Source organism: Chrysemys picta, chromosome 3, assembly GCF_011386835.1.
Source record: "Chrysemys picta bellii isolate R12L10 chromosome 3, ASM1138683v2, whole genome shotgun sequence".
In the NCBI taxonomy this organism is placed as follows: domain Eukaryota; kingdom Metazoa; phylum Chordata; order Testudines; family Emydidae; genus Chrysemys; species Chrysemys picta.
Genome location: NC_088793.1, coordinates 123,438,947 through 123,458,146, shown reverse-complemented (window position 1 = coordinate 123,458,146; position 19,200 = coordinate 123,438,947). Strand labels below are relative to the sequence as shown.

At 44.5% G+C, this 19,200-nt stretch overlaps 1 protein-coding gene across 1 annotated transcript; it reads right to left on the bottom strand.

Annotated features, from left to right (window-relative positions):
* Positions 1 to 2,656: 2,656 nt before the first annotated feature.
* On the bottom strand, positions 2,657 to 6,361 carry LOC135982392 (SRRM2 protein homolog rsr-2-like). Its single transcript, XM_065588916.1, has 2 exons — positions 5,134 to 6,361; positions 2,657 to 4,166 (listed from the first exon to the last, which is right to left on the bottom strand). The coding sequence occupies exons 1-2, from the start codon at positions 5,540 to 5,542 to the stop codon at positions 3,574 to 3,576; spliced, it is 1,002 nt and encodes a 333-aa protein (XP_065444988.1). The 5' UTR covers positions 5,543 to 6,361; the 3' UTR covers positions 2,657 to 3,573.
* Between the last annotated feature and the right edge of the window lie 12,839 nt (positions 6,362 to 19,200).

Here is a 19,200-nt window from a genome sequence, read left to right as displayed (position 1 = left end):
CCTAGAGCTTGCCTCAGGCAAGTGTTAAACCTTTACCACCCTCCTGAATTATACCAGCAAACACAGTGCAAGAGCTATCCAGAAATCCTTTCCTTTGGACATGTGCCCTTTGCAGAGATAGATACTTCAAAAGACTGAAACCTCACAGCTCATTCCTGGAAATAATTTTTTTAAATAATTAAATTTAAACGCAAATCAGTGCATATTTTAGGCAGGAATCTAAAGGAAAGTCTCAGATGAAAACAGCAGCCCCTTCTTCTTTTGCATTAGGTAACAGCATACTTTTGAAGCCATTTGCCCTCCAAATAGCTATATTTCCTCTCAGAGTCATTTGAAGTCACTGGGAGTTTTGCCCAAGTAAGAGGTGCTAAATCGGGCCTTTAAACAGCATTTAATAATCATACCCTATTTAATCTTTACAGGATAGACTCAAATCCAAAAACCATGAAGGGCATTCGACCATGTGATTTGTGCAGCAGAGACGGAGAAGCAGGGAAAGATTGGCTGGATGGCGGTGGTGCACTAGCATCCTGTTAAAAGCGCAGTATGTGATAAAGTGGTGTTTTCTTTGCTATCACTTTGGTGGATCTGCTTTCAATAAGAGAAAATATCAGGTGTATTGAAGGGGGCGTGACCCAGGGTGCCAACTGGCAGAGGGTACCGGGGATGCATAGACTTTTACTGGGAGCCACTGGGTCAGATATATACATAATATATCACTGAAGGGTGGCATGTGAGGTCTCTACCAAGCCCCATGACCCCACTGGTTGTCATAATCATTTTAAGAATGTATGCAAGGATAATATTTGAGTATGTATCTATACTGAAAATTGTGTTCTTGAGGCAGGTAACCAGGCAGTGACAAGTCTCAGTTAGGTTCCTTTTAAGCAGGAGGTAGCAGACACTTATCTCTGTCTGGTCGTGTGTGTATTGATCCTGGATGCCTGTTTGCATACAGAGTCAAATGCTAGTCAAGAGGGGGAAAATGCTAGTCAAGAGCAAAAATCTTCAAGAGGGGGAAATTTAGAGGGGAAAAAATAAAAGCAAGCTGCAGGAAGGGATCCTGTTTATAGACAATGGAATGTTGGGGTATATCAGGGGAGGGGGGTGCAGACATACCCCCTGGATCCTTCACTGAGGAGGCAAGCTAACAGCATGTTTGTCTTATGAACATGGGGGAAGAGGGATCATAGCTAAGCCTGACTGCAAAACGCTGGGTGAGCATTAGTCCACAAGATGTGCATGTACCTAGTTAATTAAGTCTAGGCTCTAGAATGCGTGTTATGATTTTATATGTAACCATTTGTTTCCAATATTTCTACATGCTCTCACTTGAATCTCCATGTTATGTTTAGTAAACTTTTATCTGATTTCAAAATAAACAAATCTGAATGCTGCATGTTAAGCCAAGTGATGATCTGAGATGAAGCTGGTAAGCTCGGGCGCACTGCTTCTTTGGAAGCAGCAAATCTGTGAACACTGAGTGTCCAGTGGACCAGGGGCTGGATGCTCCAGGGAGGTCCTCGGAGGGCTCAAGAGTTGGAGTGTGCCTATCGCTAACCTGTAGAGACAGCAGGGCCTGCAAGGACTAGAGAGGAGTGCTTGTGGTGCCCATGGCTAGTGGAGTTGGGGAGCTGACCCATGGCAAGCAGACAAGGCTTCCTTATGCAAAGGACAACTGGTAGCAAGGTGCCTGACAATGCTGAGTACCCCCAAAGAAGCATCACAGGGGTGTTTCTTTGAAATGACACCTGCTGCTCTCATTGGGTATGTCTACACTACGGGATTAATCCGAATTTATATAATTCGAATTTTGGAAACAGATTGTATAAAATCGAATGTATGCGGCCACACTAAGCACATTAATTCGGCGGTGTGCGTCCATGTACCGGGGCTAGCGTCGATTTCCAGAGCGTTGCACTGTGGGTAGCTATCCCATAGCTATCCCATAGTTCCCACAGTCTCCCCCGCCCATTGGAATTCTGGGTTGAGATCCCAGTGCCTGATGGAGCAAAAAACATTGTCACAGGTGGTTCTGGGTACAGCCTCACCCCTCCCTCCATGAAAGCAACGGCAGACAACCATTTTGCGCCTTTTTTCCTGGGTGAACACTGCAGACTCCGTACCACGGCAAGCATGGAGCCCGCTCAGCTCAAGACAGCAGTCATGAACATTGTAAACACCTCGTGCGTTCTCGTGCAGTTTATGCTGAGCCAGGACCAGAAAAACGAGGCGAGGAGGCGGCGGCGATGGCAGCTCAGTGACAAGCGTGATGAGGACATGGACACAGAATTCTCTCAAACCGCGGGCCCTGGTGCTTTGGAGATCATGCTGTTAATGGGGCAGGTTCTATCCATGGAACGCTGATTCTGGGCCCGGGAAACAAGCACATAGTGGTGGGACCGCATAGTGTTGCAGGTGTGGGACGATTCCCAGTGGCTGCGAATCTTTCGCATGTGTAAAGGCACTTTCATGGAACTTTGTGACTTGCTGTCCCCTGCCCTGAAACGCCAGAATACCAAGATGAGAGCAGCCCTCACAGTTGAGAAGCAAGTGGCGATAACCCTGTGGAAGCTTGCAACGCCAGACAGCTACCGGTCATATGGGAATCAATTTGGAATGGGCACATCTACTGTGGGGGCTGCTGTGATGCAAGTAGCCAAAGCAATCACTGAGGTGCTGCTATGAAAGGTAGTGACTCTGGAAAATGTGCAGGTCATAGGGAATCCCATTGCAGCAAAGCCATCCACTAACTGTGGTGGGGCGATAGATGGAACCCATATCCCTATCTTGGCACCGGAGCACCAGGGTACCCAGTACATAAACCGCAAGGGGTACTTTTCAATGGTGCTGCAAGCACTTGTAGATCACAAGGGACGTTTCACCAACATCAACGTGGGCTGGCCGGGAAGGGTTCATGATGCTCGCGTCTTCAGGAACACTGCTCTGTTTAAATGGCTGCAGCAAGGGACTTACTTTCCAGACCAGAAAATAACCGTTGGGGATGTTGAAATGCCAATAGTTATTCTTGGGGACCCAGCCTACCCCTTAATGCCATGGCTCATGAAGCCATACACAGGCAGCCTGGACAGGAGTCAGGAGCTGTTCAACTACAGGCTGAGCAAGTGCAGAATGGTGGTAGAATGTGCATTTGGCCGTTTAAAAGGTTGCTGGCGATCGTTACTGACTCGCTCAGACCTCAGCCAAACCAATATCCCCATTGTTATTTCTGCTTGCTGTGTGCTCCACAATCTCTGTGAAAGTAAGGGGGAGACCTTTATGGCGGGGTGGGAGGCTGAGGCAAATCACCTGGCTGCTGATTACGCGCAGCCAGACACCAGGGTGATTAGAAGAACACACGAGGAAGCGCTGTGCATCAGAGAAGCTTTGAAAACCGGTTTCATGACTGGCCAGGTTATAGTGTGAAATTTCTGTTTGTTTCTCCTTCATGAAAACCTGCCCCCTTTATTGACTCATTCTCTGTAAGGAACCCACCCTTCCCCTTCCCCCAGCTTGCTTTCAAAGGAAATAAAGTCACTATCGTTTAAAAATCATGTATTCTTTATTAATTGATTATAAAAAGAGGGAGAAAACCTGGGTGGGGTTTGGGAGGAGGATTGGCGGGAAGGAAAAGGCCACTAAAAAAAAGGTTAAAAAAATGACAGCCTTTTGCTTGGGCTGTCCACTGGGGTGGAATGGGAGGGTGTACGGAGCCTCTCCCCGCGTTCTTACATGTCTGGGTGAGGAGGCTATGGAACATGGTGAGGGGGGAGGGAGGTTATACAGGGGCTGTAGCGGCACTCTGTTATCCTGCTGCCATTCCTGAAGCTCCACCAGACGCCGGAGCATGTCTGTTTGCTCACGCAGCAACCCCAGCATTGCATCCTGCCTCCTCTGATCTTCCTGCCGCCACCTCTCATCTCGAGCGTCTCTCCTCTCCTCACGTTGGTCCCTCCTGTCCTCACGTTGGTCCCTCCTGTCCTCACGTTCACTGGCTTCTTTCCTATACTTTGAAACCGTGTCCTTCCACTCATTCAGATGAGCTCTTTCACTGCGGGTGGATTCCATGATTTCTGCAAACATCTCGTCTCGCGTCTTCTTTTTCCGACGCCTTATCTGAGATAGCCTTCGGGACGGAGGAGGGAGGCTTGAAGAATTCGCAGCTGCTGGAGGGAGGGAAAAAAGGAGATAATTTTTTAAAAAGATACATTTTGCAGAACAATACTTATACTCTTTCACGCTGACCAACACTATTCACATTACATAGCACATGTGATTTCTGTGCAAGGTCGCATTTTGCCTCTTAATATTGAGTGCCTGTGGCTTTGCTGCTAGAGATCACAGACGCAAGTCCGGACAACAGAATTCGGCTTGCATGCGGCCATGGTAAGCCATTGTCTTTCGGCTTCTGCGCCCTCCTTTCCCATATACCACGCAAAGCCCATTGACTGCTACAGTTTTCCTGTTAACCTTTAGCAGCAGAAAACAAACTAAATCCCCTAAATCCCCCCCCATCCAATTCTCTGGGATGATCGCCTTATCCCTCCCCCTACCGCGTGGCTGGTATCAGGGAAGATCCCTGCTAGCCAAACGCGAAAAGCTCGGGGCCAATTCCTCCCCTCCGCCCCTCCCGCGCTTGGCTAACTGCAGGGAAGGATTTCTTTTCAGCCAGAGGCAAACAGCCCAGTAGGAACAGCTTCCTCTGTCCCCTTAATTAAATTCCCGTATTTCAACCAGGTTACCATGAGCAATATCACTCTCCTGAGGATTACACAGCGAGATAAAGAACGGATGTTGCTTGAATGCCAGCAAACACCGGGACCATACGCTGCCAGGCTTTGTCATGCAATGATACCAGATTACTTGCTACTAGCATGGCGTGGTCAAGTGTCCTACCATGGAGGACGGAATAAGGCTGCACTGCCCAGAAACCTTGTGGCAAGGCTTTGAAGTACCTCCAGGAGAGCTTCATGGAGATGTCCCTGGAGGATTTCCGCTCCATCCCCAGACATGTTAACAGACTTTTCCAGTAGCTGTACTGGCCGCGAATGCATCCCAAGTCCTCAGGGCAAAGTAATCATTAAAAAACGCTTGCTTTTAAAACAAGTTTTATATTTTAAAAGGTAAACTCACCTGAGGTCCCTTCCATGGGGTCGTGGTCTTGGATACTGGCTTGGAAGGGTTGGGAGGGTACTTCAGTCAGGCTGAGAAAAAGATCCTGGCTGTTGGGGAGAACGGAGTGCTGGGTGCTCTCCGCAAGCTCGTCCTCCTCCTGCTCCACCTCCTCCTCCTCCTCTTCCCCGTCCACAGAATCCTCAGGTATAGCTGATGAGATTATCCCCGCCTCGGAATCCATGGTCAGAGGTGGGGTAGTGGTGGCGGCCCCCCCTAGAACTGCATGCAGCTCGGCATAGAAGCGGCATGTCCGCGGCTCTGACCCGGAGCGACCGTTTGCCTCCTTTGTTTTTTGATAGGCTTGTCTGAGCTCCTTGACTTTCACGCGGCACTGATCTGAGTCCCTATTGTGGCCTCTCTCCATCATGCCCTTGGAGATTTTTTCAAAAGTTTTGGCATTTTGTCTTTTTGAACAAAGTTCTGCTAGCACTGAATCCTCTCCCCATATAGCGATCAGATCCAGTACCTCCCATACGGTCCATGCTGGTGCTCTTTTTCAATTATCGGCCTGCATGGTTACCTGTGCTGATGAGCTATCTGTGGTTGCCTGTGCTCTCCACTCTGGGCAAACAGGAAATAAAATTCAAATGTTAGCAGGGCTTTTCCTGTCTACCTCGCCAGTGCATCCGAGTTCAGATTGCTGTCCAGAGCGGTCACAATGATGCACTGTGGGATAGCTCCTGGAAGCCAATACCATCGAATTGCGGCCTCACTAACCCTAATTCGAAATGACAATATCGATTTTGGCGCTACTCTGCTCGTCGGGGTGGAGTACAGAAATCGATTTAAAGAGCCCTTTATTTCGAAATAAATGGCTTCGTTGTGTGGACGGGTGCAGGGTTAATTGGATTTAACGCTGCTAAATCTGAATTAAAGTCATAGTGTAGCCCAGGCCTTAGTTTGGGCCAGAGTCTGTCTGGCCCTTATGTGAGCACATGGTAGGAATAGAGGAGAGGGTGCAAGGAGCCTCCTTCACTTGAGCAACCCATGTAAAGAACACACAGAACTGCTATCTCTGTGTTAAGAGCAGTGCCAGGGTTCCACCTCCCTTACTTCCCAGGAGGTACATGGTGTCTCAAAGGGGATAAAGAGAAAATGGGCCTCAGGGACTAGCTGGCTGCACATGGGGCAATAATCTACAGCCCACAATAAAAGATTATAGTTGTAGGAAAGCTTCCCCTGCATGTGTGGGGAACTCCAAGACCACCCTGACTCACTTGAAGCAGGATGTCCCCAGTGCAGCCCTGGGATGGGGTCACTCTACACTGTCCCTAAACAAGGCCCATTCAAGCCCTTTCTTATTAATTCTGGCAGCCCATTCTTTTTTTGGAGGATTTCTGATTTTTCATTTAAGTTTCCAGCACAAAGTTAAAGCAGAGGTTCCAACTGATCCTAATTGCATCCACGTGCAGGCTCCAACGCTTGCTCATAGGAATAACTCAACCACGCCAGGTGGTTCTGATTGATCAGACTTTGGGGAGGGTACTTCAGAACAAAATGCCCGCAAGAGTGTCTGTGGAAACAGGGAAGGAGTGACTGCACTTTCTATGCGATGCTTAATCACTCTGATAGACATTTTTATAAGGAGAGCACAGTCAAGCCCAATCAGTATGGATGATTGTTAAAAAATAGATAGGTTTTTACTAATGAAGATGGCTCAGGCACTTGGTAACACAGAGCCTTTCGCTCCTAGGCTACTGGACCGAATCCAGACCAGTCCTATATTTACCAAGTACGGACCATTCAACAGCTGTTTGGTGGCCTATGTAACATACATTCTAGGGAGAAGGGGTTTCATTCCAATTCCTAGAGAATAAGTGCCCATGTGATAACTCACTATTCACCCTCCTAAACTGCTTCCTCCCAGAAAAGGTTTGGCCACATTTCTAGGGAGGAAAAGCTTGTGCACCTGCTTCTTCTGTAACTGCCCAGTGATTAGATCTCTGTCTCTAAAGGCTGTCAGTCTAGCCTTTTTCACAGGTATTAAAATTACTAAAAAGTTAAATTAAAAGGAGAAAACTGACTGTGTACTAAGCATCCAATGGCGCGTGAAGCGGAAGGTGTGCCCCCTGTGAAAGCAGCAAAGAAGTGTCACTCCCAAGATGCTCTGGAGGCCAAAGCTAGTCTCTCTGCCTTCACACTGGCTCCAGGTCTCCCTTTCTCCCTGGTTACCTAGAGATCAGTACTCAATAGAGATGCAATTCCACGGACATCTCACTACACTTACAGGGGCCTTCCAGGAGGGAAAGGGACTGAATTACAGGGGGCTTCACACAGTGCAGAGGGTTCCACAGAAAGTCAATATAGCCTCAGGTGGTATTAGCTTTTCTGGAAATTCTCTGGGAAGGGGTTTTGGGGAGGTAAGAGAGTCATCTGTGATTCTACCCTCCCCAAAAACAACAAGGAGTCTGGTGGCACCTTAAAGACTAACAGATTTATTTGGGCATAAGCTTCTGTGGGTAAAAACCTCACTTCTTCAGATGCATCCGAAGCTTATGCCCAGATAAATCTGTTAGTCTTTAAGGTGCCACCAGACTCCTTGTTGCTTTTGTAGATACAGACTAACACGGCTACCCCCTGATACTTGATACCCTCCCCAGTCATCCCTATGCAAACTGGGGGACAGTGCCAGGTAAACAGTTGCTTACACACCCACTTTTGCACAGACAGGAATAAAGCCACATGGGCTCACCAACACATGATCTGCCCCCATCCTTCTGGCCTTCTTTGATCCCTCGGTATTATTTCCTCAGCCCCATTAGTGTTTGCACAATTTTTTTATATAAATGTTTGTTATTTCCACTTTTCTTAATATATAAACAATCGTGAGAAGGAGGGAAAAGCAGATGCTTTAAAGCATACAAAGAATAGATATATAGTATCAGAAGGAAATACACCATAGTTCTAAATATAAACTTAGGAAATAAATTTCCTATCAGGCAGGATTTATTTCTACTTTTAATCTGTGTATACTAAATTATACAAGCTCAGTACACCTAGTGAATGATAAAGTGATTAGTCCATCCTCTGCTACACCTCCCAATTTAGTAGCTGGATTTAATAAATGTGCTGTTTACCCTTCTCTTCCAAGGCATGAATAAAGATGGTAAATAAAATCGAGCCCAACAGTGATCCCCGCGACACCCCGGGTGGACACCTCTCCAGGATTCAATACTTGGTTGCAAATCATTGCCATTTATTTATACTCCTTCCATCCATGTGACAGTGCTTATCCCCAAGTCAGTAACAATTAATTGGTCAAGATAGGAGGCATTGTATCAAATCCTTTCCTAGTATCTAGAGCTGTACTGTATATTACGTCTATGCCGTCCTTCCCAGGGGCCACACATTTTGTAATTAAAAAAGGCAATCAAGGTTGTCAGGGATGATTTACTCTTTATAAACCTCTGCATTTATTTCTTATGATTCCAATAGCCTTTTGGTGCTTGCAGATATTTTTCCTTTAAGATTTGTTTCATTATTTTACTAAGGACAGATAGTGATTTCCATTAGTTGATATCACATTTGCTCCTCCACCCCCATTCCCTCTCAAAACGTCTAATATCTCACATGCTCCTCCACTATTCAAAAATAATCATGAATGATTCAAGAAGTTTATTAGCTAATTCTGGGAAGATCCTAGGCTGCACATTAGCCAGACCTCTGATTTTTATTTTATATCACCATTTCAAATTTTGGATCATTCAGCTTTAAACGACCATAGCTAGACCAAGTGAACAGGTTTTCTTCAAACATTGCTTGTTTAGTAGATCTCATTCAGACTTAAGAATTAACCCAAGTTTGAAGACTTATGTACTGTATTAGGGTGGTGTTAAAAAAAATCTAGTTTGTATTATGTTGTATTATTTGACAAAGATTTATAATAATGATATCCAGAATTTAAGTATATTTAAGTATAAGAACACAGGAGCAGAGTTAAGGTTAACCTTTCAAACTTCCCTTCCATTTCATACTTTTGAGTGCTTGATTTCTCAGCCTTAAAGTTCTATTTAATGGTAGTGGTCTTTTAAAAATATTTGTGTTTTATAAATGTGATGCTTCTGGAGTGAAGTTTATTTGTTTGATTTGTTTTTTAAATAAAGGAAAATTCCAAGCTCTGGAACTATTTGCCTTTACAGTTGCCTGTGCCTTTTCTGAGGCTAGCGGAATCCAGCCTTCTATTAACCTAGACCTCCTGGGTACCTAGTACAATATGCCCCTTTATCTTTATTTGGCAACTTGTGTATCAGGAAGCAGATTTTATTTAACATTCAGGAAGTCACCACTTTACTACATGGCACTCACTAAATCAATTCCCATTAAGTGGAATTTATGCTAATACTGTTCCAAGTAATTATTTGTTATTGTCACTCACTCATCAGCCTAATCAGCTTTTTAGTAGATGCATTTTGAAAGCTTTAATTGTGTTAGCTCTCATCCAATTCCTCCTCCCCGTATCCCCCAGTTTAGCCAAGTCCTTATTCATATTTAAGGCCTTGGCTACACTGGCAATTCACAGCGCTGCACTTGCTGCGCTCAGGGGTGTGAAAAAACACACCCCCTGAGCGCAGCAAGTGCAGCGCTGTAAAGTGCCAGTGTAATCAGTGCCTGCAGCGCTGCAAGCTATTCCCCGCGGAGAGGTGGAGTACTTGCAGCGCGGCTACACTTGCGCTTCACAGCGCTGCCGCGGCAGTGCTGTGAATCCGCGAGTGTAGCCAAGGCCTAAGGTGCAGTTCCATTCTGAAAGGGGCCTCTAAAATAATGTTGTATGAGTCCATGTTTATTGTCTGTTAATCAGTTTCCATATCAAATGTGGTCAGTTTACAAGTAGACATATGGGGTTTTTTTCTAACTACTGACCCCACAAACTCAGCCTGGGCTCTGACAGTCTTTCCATCTCACACATAGTCCATAATAAGAAAGATTCTGTAGGCCAAGTTAGGCCCTTGTCTACACCTACAGCACTATTATTTCCAGTGGGCTTGCAAAGGTGTAACTGATTGGACATCAGTAAACAATTATTGTAGGGTCTGATTGAAAGCCTATTGAAGTCAATTGGCTCCCATTCATTTCTATGGTTTTGGATCAGGCCCTTAATTCACAAGATGGAATAGAATCCAGCTCCTGTCTGTTAGCTAGGTTGTCTCTGCAGGGCTAACAAGCAAAAAACTGATTTTTCGGGTCTGTGGCCAAACAATTCATTTTTTTTAACTAACCCCCCCCCAAAAAAAATTATTCAATGAAATGAAAACCCCCCAAAAATTCATTCAGGTCAAAAAGAAAGATTGCTTTGAGTCAACTTTACATTTCAAAACTGTCATTAGGAAATTACATTTTTGAAGCTGTTTTGATTTTTATTTTCCCCCAGCGCACACTATTTCAATATTTCTGAAATTTTTTATTTCAGGTTTTTTGGCTGAAGCTATTCACCCAAATTCATGAATAGCTTTTGTGCTCCTCTCCCCCCGTCCCACCAAAATGCATTTTTCAACAAATTTACTATTTGCCAAAAAAAATTCACCCAGCTCTAGTGCAGGCCTATTTCTGTCACTGAAGTTAGTGATCTGATTCTGAATACACACAGAGAGCAGGTCAGCTGAGTAAGAAGGTGCCATTTTTATAGAACCACTTGTCTGACTAGAACTGCACTATAAGGGATATTTATGCATCAACCTTACTGTTCAGAGTTCAGTCATTTTTAACTTATCCTTCACTAAAAAACAAAAGTTGCAATGATTTTTTTCTCCAAATGGGGAAGAAAAAAATATAGTCACCTACATGACACTTAAAACAAAAAAGGTTTTACTTAACCCTGCTGCAGAGAGTTTGTCTTTTCAGCCAGCAGACCTAGTGGTCAGGCCCTGGCACTCTAATCTCTCTTTCACTTCAATGTTTCAGGAACGCCTGGCTAGGGGTCAGCTTTCTTGCTGGGAACACCCTAGTCCTGCCCATTTTAGGACTAGGCATAGGGGAATCTGGGGCGAGTAGGGGGACCCAGGTTCTCTCACTCCCTGAAAGTGTGACAGCATGTGCTGGTCTACACTTGACCCACCTCTTGTTCACCTTCCCCTTGGCCACTTGCTATCACATCCGACATCTCAGTTTAGGGCATGGCTGCTGTTTGATTATAGTCCTTTGCGCCAAACCCCCAGAGTCTCAGGGCTGATGCAGACAACCCTTTGGTGCCCCACATTGTTCTCCCTCCCTCTGGGTGATGTCTCCAACAAGGGACAGGGGAAAAGACTCACAGCAGAACCTCTTCAGTAAGTGCTTCAGCTCTTCCTGTCTCAGGGCACTGTTTGTGTTCCTCCCCCTAGCTTGGAACTCTTTTTATACTGCTTCTTTCCCCAAGAGCATGCTCAGTAGTGCCTGAGCTTTCCTGGCTCAGTCCTGCTCCAGCCGTTCCCCCGCCTAGGCCTTATTTTGGGTTTGTAAGCCCCATCATACCCTCCCAGAACTCCATGCACAGACCAAGCATGGAAAAATAGAGCCCAAAGGTTCTGATATAAACCGAAACAAAACAATTATAATGAAAATGGTTTTTAACCTTACCTACTCTGATTGTGTCTGATAATACACCAATGTTAAGATAGTCATTGAAAGTGACCAGGTTTAGAAATGAGAGTTTTTAAAATCTCAAATATATTTGAGTTTATAATAATGTGAAAATTGCTTCACAAAACACGCCACAGAGCAAGCTGGGTACAAGTCTTCTTTAAGAGTCCTTATTTTGGCCTGAAATGGTTTATTGTACATATAAAACTCCCTCATTGTCCTCCATTGATACATCGTTCAGCTTTCCCTTCTGCAAAGACAAAGCCAAGAGGAGAATTAAACCCGGAAAATAATCTCCAATATGAATTGGTTTAATGCGCCAGTGTTTTAGTACAGTAAATATTCTCTTCTTCCTACTTTCCTTAGAGGCAGAAATCAATACAGCTGACTCACTTGGAGGTATCTCTTCCCTCCAAGCTTTCTAGTGCAGATAACTCAAGGAACTAAATTATCCTTTCAAGCAAACCCTATACTTTGCATTTTTATCCAGAGTGAACACAATACATATCCCTACTCTTGTTGTTATAAAGGATGGGCAACTCCTCTTTCCTGCCCTGTAGGCCAGGAAAGGAATGTAATGGGTGGTCATCTTAAGTCTCTAACAAATGTTTGTGTATCAAATGAGCAACCACTGAAGGAAATTCAGATGTGTATGTACAAGACTAAGGGCTAGTCTACACTAGAAACACTGTCTGGTGAAGACACTCTATGCTGACGGGAGAGAGCTCTCCCATCGGCATAATAAAATGACCTCCACGAGAGGCGGACAGAAGAGAGCTTCTCCCACTGACATAGCGCTGTCCACACCAGTGCTTAGGTCAGTGTAACTTACATCACTCAGCAGAGTGGCTTATTCACACCCCCAAGTGACGTAAATTATTCCGAAGTAAGTGGTAGTGTAGACAAGGCCTAGGAGAGGTTTGAAAGGCCAAGAGCTCCCAACACAAAGCAGCTCAAAGTACCTTAAAACTGTCTCAGCACACCATGCTTGTGATTTTTGAATCTCCCTTGTAAGAGTTGCAAAGCAAATACAAAACTTCATTTTACTTATCCAGGGAGCTTTCCTAAAGAGGGAGATACACTTAGCTTTAGCTGTTTGCTTTCTGAAATTCACATCTGCTTATGAAATGTAGGTGGCACATGTTATGGCTTTTCTAAAATGAAAATAAACACTTCCCTGATTGGTGGATAAAGTTAACAGAATTTGATAAATTACTTTCCATCCCACTGGGCAAAAAATCTCCAAAGTTTTAGATTTCAGTTGTATGAGAAATTACTTCTGCAATTCAGCCAGCAGGAGCAAATTTAACTGTGTTTTTTAATCTTATCAGAGTGTGACAAAATCAGAAATTTCATAGCTTTGCCACTGCAACATATGAATGTACAAGTTACAAGGGCTCTGTTTAGAGCATTCTAATTTATGAATGCCACCTGCGTATTTGTAATGCTCATTTGAAAGTTAGGAATTCTTAGGATGTTGGAAGACTGCTCTCCAAATCACGTCAGCTGCACTGCCTAAAGGAACGGAAGGTAACACGCAGAAAGGATTACTGCTTGAGCTACACAAGGTCTGTTTCACACTTCCCCGAGCATACCCCATGCATTTAGGCTTCTGAGCACTCAACAGTTAGTTAAAGCACTGACTAAGGATATATTTGCTGGAGTTTGAATTAGTCTCCTTTAAAAAAATTCTTCATTTGGCAACTTCAGTATTAAAAATTTTCAAACAGTTTTCAGGAATACCTGTCACGGATTTATTACCTCTATTCTGGGAACAGGGCTGCTGTCTCAGTGAAGGCTGCTGTTTTAATGGTACAGCAGGGTATTCCCACCAGGGTTACCAGACAGAGTGGGACTGAGGTAATTCAGGTCCCATTAGAAATCAGGGAGTTTCAAAGCTGCACTGGGAAAGTAGAGACCTCACTACTCTCTATTAAGGACATCTGCCCTCCACCTGTCAAGTTAGTTACATGGTGATTCTGTGGCTATTACACTCATTCTCTCCTAGATATATAAAGAGCAGTGTTGGCAAGAAATGTCTTCAGCAAGTCAGGAAATTATGCCCATTCCTCTCCAATGATGACTTAGCCACACGCATGTATGCTCATGTCTCCTCCAGGTGACATATTGCAACACTGTCTGGGGAAGACCAAGAAGTACTCAGGGAAGCTCTGGCACACAACAGTCCACTACAAGGCATTGTAAACAGAACATATCACAGTGGCTCCCTTCCAGTTCTGTTTCACAGCCCTTGTCCTGATCTTTAAAGTTCCTCAGCAGTTTCCTCAGTTCCTCAGGATGAGCCCAAGTCTTGCCATTTTAGGTCTCTTCTCCTTATGTTCGCCTTCCCTCATGGCCTGGCAAGATTAGTCCTGGAACAAGATTCCCATTAAGAATGATCTAAAAGTTATGCCACATTCCTAGAGTTCAGATGCTTACCCAGAGCTTACGTAGCAAATGAACTCCTATAGCTAAATCCTGCAGTCCTTATTCATGTCAAACTCCAACTGACTTTCATGGGACTTCAAGATTGACCCCTTTGCCTGGAATTCTCATGATCTTTCCAGTATTTTCTGTTTAGACTAGAAATACCACAAGAACAATTTCAACATAATGATGGCCCTTCTTGTTCCAGTCACAACCTCACATCTGAAATTTGGATGGAGAATGTGAATGAAAAAAAAAGTGAAGAGAAAATTCAACCACAACATTTCAAATACTACAAAGGTTCTGTTTGGGTTTAGTCCTAGAAATGGGCAAAGAATTGAAAGATTATTCTTTTCCTCCATATCAGTATATCCATCTATGCCAAATTAAGATGCCTTTACATGTCTGTGTCTTTTATACGTATATATAAAGAGCAACACACACAGCAAGTTTCACCACAATATGTAGAAGAATATAAAGCAAGAATTCCCACATGCAAATACCTGGTATAGAACGCAAATGCCTACCAGAATCCATTGATTCTATATCTAAATTACATACAAATACACACAAGAGAAAACAGAATTCAGCTACAAATACAAAATACATGTATATTGTTGAGAGCATAAGAGAAAGCTGGTCCTTTTCTCTACCATAATAACAAGCATGATAACCATCTAATCATGTATTGAGGGAGTGTAGCTGCCTAGTTTCCACTGTAGCCACAAGATACCATTTTATTTCTGGCTCATCTAGCTGTTCAGTCTGTTGTGTCCCTGAGGATAATTAGTCTTGAACTCAGGGAAACGATTTATCTTACACCAGGGATATTCTATCAAATACCTCTTCACAAAGAACTCTTTTAAAAGGATAAAAAAAACTCCCTGAGGAAAATGATTATGTTTTCGGTCGTCTAGCCATTTCCAGCAGGTGCCATATCTGAAATCACAGAGCCTCCCTTTGGTAACTGGGTGGTAGGCAATTAGCATAATTTTGAACTGAGAAGGCTGTATCAACATGACAGCCTCAAAGGAACAAGTTATTTTTAAACAAACTTGTTTTGCCCATCCCGATCAGTTTTACTTCCCCTACAAATATTACACAGTTCTACTGGACAGAGTTATGATTTAGGCCTTGTCTACACTGGCGGCGGCAGCGGGTAAGGTACGGGTAGCTACGTGCCACAGTGAAAAGCAAGCTGCATCCTCATTGCGGTGTGTCGCTACACGTGACAGTGAAAACCTACAGCAATGGGGAGTCAGAGGGACACTACACCGCTAAAAGCAGCAGTGTAGACAGAGGAGGCACTGCTTGGGTGTGTAGAGAGCCAGGGTACATACCCTGAGGGTCTGGCGTGTCTTTACTCGCCTAAGCTGTGCCTTGTCAGCTACACTGCTATTTATACCTGTACTGGGGAGCATGCCGTGTAAGTGCTCTGCATGCCACTGTACATGAAGCCGGAGCCATAGAGAAAGCCCGTAACCGGGGCTCTTTCCCCAGAGAGAAAGAAATAAAAGTGACAGTTCACAGCTACTGCAGGTAATGGCTGCAAACTAAAATCTTTCCCCAAAAGTCCCCAAAGGCTCTTTTAAATATTCTATGACTTCGCTTGTGTCCAGAAGTACCTCCCAGGGAGAAAATACATTTTTCTTTCTGTTGGCAGAAAGGCACTGAATTGTCGTTATCCGTTTGTTATTGCAGTCCTCCCAGGTAGCCAATTAACAGAAAGAAAGGTTCTTTGAGCTTTTACCTAATGCAATATCTGGCGGTGCCACAAGGGCATTAATTTGAGCTCCCCAGTACCTTAGTGATGGCAACTGTGAGACTAGATTCCCCCACTTTGAGAATTAAAATACTATCACCAAAAAAAGGGAAGAAGTGTAAGAATAAGCATGACCCGGACTGCTCTATTCACCGCCATTCTCCCCGCCACGAGTACTGTCCTTGTTACAGCGAAGACGTCAGCCGTTTGCTGCCTTTGGAGCGGTAGGAAAACATTTCTTCACCATGGAAAGGAATCCTGAGATAAGGGTGTCTCTTATTGAAATCCAAACTTACTTTTTATTCAGTTCTCACTACAGCAAAACTCCTCTTAGTATCAGTCCTAATTAAGGACTGAATAAGGATTTAGGGATTGGGCACATTATTAACAACCCATCAAGCTACCCGGATAATAGTAAATGACATTCAGCCCTCATTAAAATGTCCTTTTATACAATTTGCCCTGTATTATGAAAAAAAAGGCAGAAATGGAGATTACCTCTTTCACCAGAGGTGAGACCACACACTTATGATGTATAGGACACAGGGGGTGAAATCCTGGCCCCATTGAAGCCAAAGGCAGTTTTGCCCTTTACATCAGCAGGGCCAGGATTTCACCCATGGTCTAGTGCAGAATTTCTCAAATACAGCCACTGTAGCCACATGTGGCCACCAGGGGCTTTTCTTGCGGCAACAGCCTCCTGGGCAGTGGTTTGGAGGAGCGGGGGCAAAGCAGCGGCCCCTCCCCAGGGGGCCACCAGCAGTAGTTGGGCCCCGCTTCCCTCTGGAGACACACAAGCTGGAGGAGCAAGTTCTCCACCTTCCCAGGAGTGGTGGGGTTGGGCTTCAGCCCTGGGGTGGCAGGCGGCAGGCTCCAGCTATGGGACTTGGGGCCTGTCCCCAGGACCTGTCCCCTGGGTGTGGGGCTTTGGGCTCTGTTCCCTGGCTGCGCGATGGCGGGCTCTGTCCCAAGCTTACCCCACACCATCACCTCTAGCCCCCGCTGCCTCCTCCAGTGCCCCATCGCCCCTGGCCCCCACTGTACCCACCCATCCAGGGCTTAATTTGTCCCCGGGCTTGCCAGGGCTGAGTAAGTCTGCTGTGAAAAGTGATATTAACAAACATACAAATATCACTTTTCACAGCAGACTTACTTATATCTAGCAAGCCTAAAAAAAAAAGACAACCCCAAAAAGCAAAAGAAACAACAAGAAAAAAAGACAAGAATGTTCAAAGCACCTTATTTGTGTTTCTATTCTGTTTTGGTCCAGTAAAGAATAGAGACAACTGTACATTATTTATATTATTGAGTCTGCAACAACAAAAAACCCTACATAGATACATTATAATGATTTGGACATGTATATGTGCATATTTATTTGTTTTTCCTGAAGTTAATTAAGTATTTTAGGAAAAATTGTCAGAGCGGCCACCAGCAAGAGTTGGTGGCTGCACTCTGAGGCCACCAAAAAATGTGCCATGAGAACGCCTGGTCTAGTGATTCAAGCACAGAACCGGGGTCATAACTTCTTGAGTTCTCATCCTGGCTCTGATAGTGACTCTCTGTGGGCCTGCCCACATTAGAATAAAAGGTGCTTTTAAAATGTGTTAGTTTAGGCTTTGTCCACACGAGCACTTTTGTCGGTAAAACTTCTGTCTGTGAAAAAACACATCCCTGAGCGACGTAAATTTCACTGACAAAAGCACTGGTGACCTGCCGACATAGCTAACCCCACTCATTGGGGGTCGTTTCATTATGCTGGCAGGAGAGCTCTCTCCTGCCGGCAAAGAGCGGCTACACAGGAGACCTTACAGCTGCATGGGAGACACAGGAGGTAATATTACTTCTGGGTCATAGGCAAATGGAAGTGTTTCAAGGAAGGTGGCTTTACAGAAATGGGCTCACTGAGAATGACTAGTATGTATGCCAAGAACTTCCTGATGGTCAGGTGCCATAAACCCATGTTTAAGTCCCCAGCTGCTGTTGTCACGTGATTGTCAGAATCTCAGTTTTCATTAAAAATAGTAAATGAATAGCCTTCATGGCTGGGAAGAAACATTTGAAAATGTGCCCTAAGTGTAACCGATGAAGGGATGCCTGCCTGTGTCTGCGATACAGCTGTGCCACTGTAAGATCCAGTCTAGACATAGCCTAAGTGCCAACAGGACCTCTGTGGGCCTGAATAAATCACCTACCATCTCTGCCGTGATTTCACCATTTGTGAAGTAGGGGAACTATCCCTGCCTTCTTAAGAGGGTGTTGACAGCCTTAATTAACTGAGGTCTGTGAAGTACTTTAATGATTAAAAGTGCAATATAAAACTGCTAAGTATTATTACAGGTAACTAAGACTACTAGTGATAGAAAAAGAAAGATCAAGGTGTTTGACAGCGGCGTGTTGAAGTTTTGATCTTGCAGTTGACCACACTCAGGTTGTAAGGTTCTAGAAGATGTCTGTCCATAGCAGCAATGGTAGGACTGAACTGGAATGTTCTATTTAGCTAGAGTCTATGGTGAAGAAGAACTTAGTTAACAAGAGTTCCACAAGAAATTAGGTAAGACTTAAGCACCTATATAGCAGGTATATATATTTAAAAAGCCCTAACAATATCAGAGTCATAAAAACCTTTGATCAGTAAGTTCCATTTTTCTTTTTCTTTTTTAGCCTACCAGGGCTCTGAAATCAAGACGATGAAAGAAGCATCTGCTTCTTGTACCATACACAGGAAAACAATGACAATTATTGGGAGATAGATATAACAGCTGTTGATGCAACAAATGCTCTTCAATCAGCTTCATGGGAGACACGGGAGGTAATATTACTTCTGGGTTATAGGCAAGTGGAAGTGTTTCAAGGAAGGTGGCTTTATAGAAATGGGCTCCCTAAGAATGACTAGTATGTATGCCAAGAACTTCCTGATGGTCAGGTGCCATAAACCCATGTTTAAGTCCCCAGCTGCTGTTGTCACGTGATTGTCAGAATCTCAGTTTTCATTAAAAATAGTAAATGAATAGCCCTCATGGCTGGGAAGAAACACTTGCAAATGTGCCCTGATGTGTTGGGCGATGAAGGGATGCCTGCCTGTGTCTGCAGAGTTGGAAACAATAGATGTGAGAGGTGAAAGCTGCCCCTTGTGCCTCAATGGGGTGTTACATCCAAAACGCACTGCTCTGGGGGGCCCATCAAAGCACTCCATGTGTGGCTTGAGAAAAGTACAATGGGCCTGACCCATCCACACAGGGGGGAGGAGGAGTGACAGCGGAAACCCACAGCTACCCTGC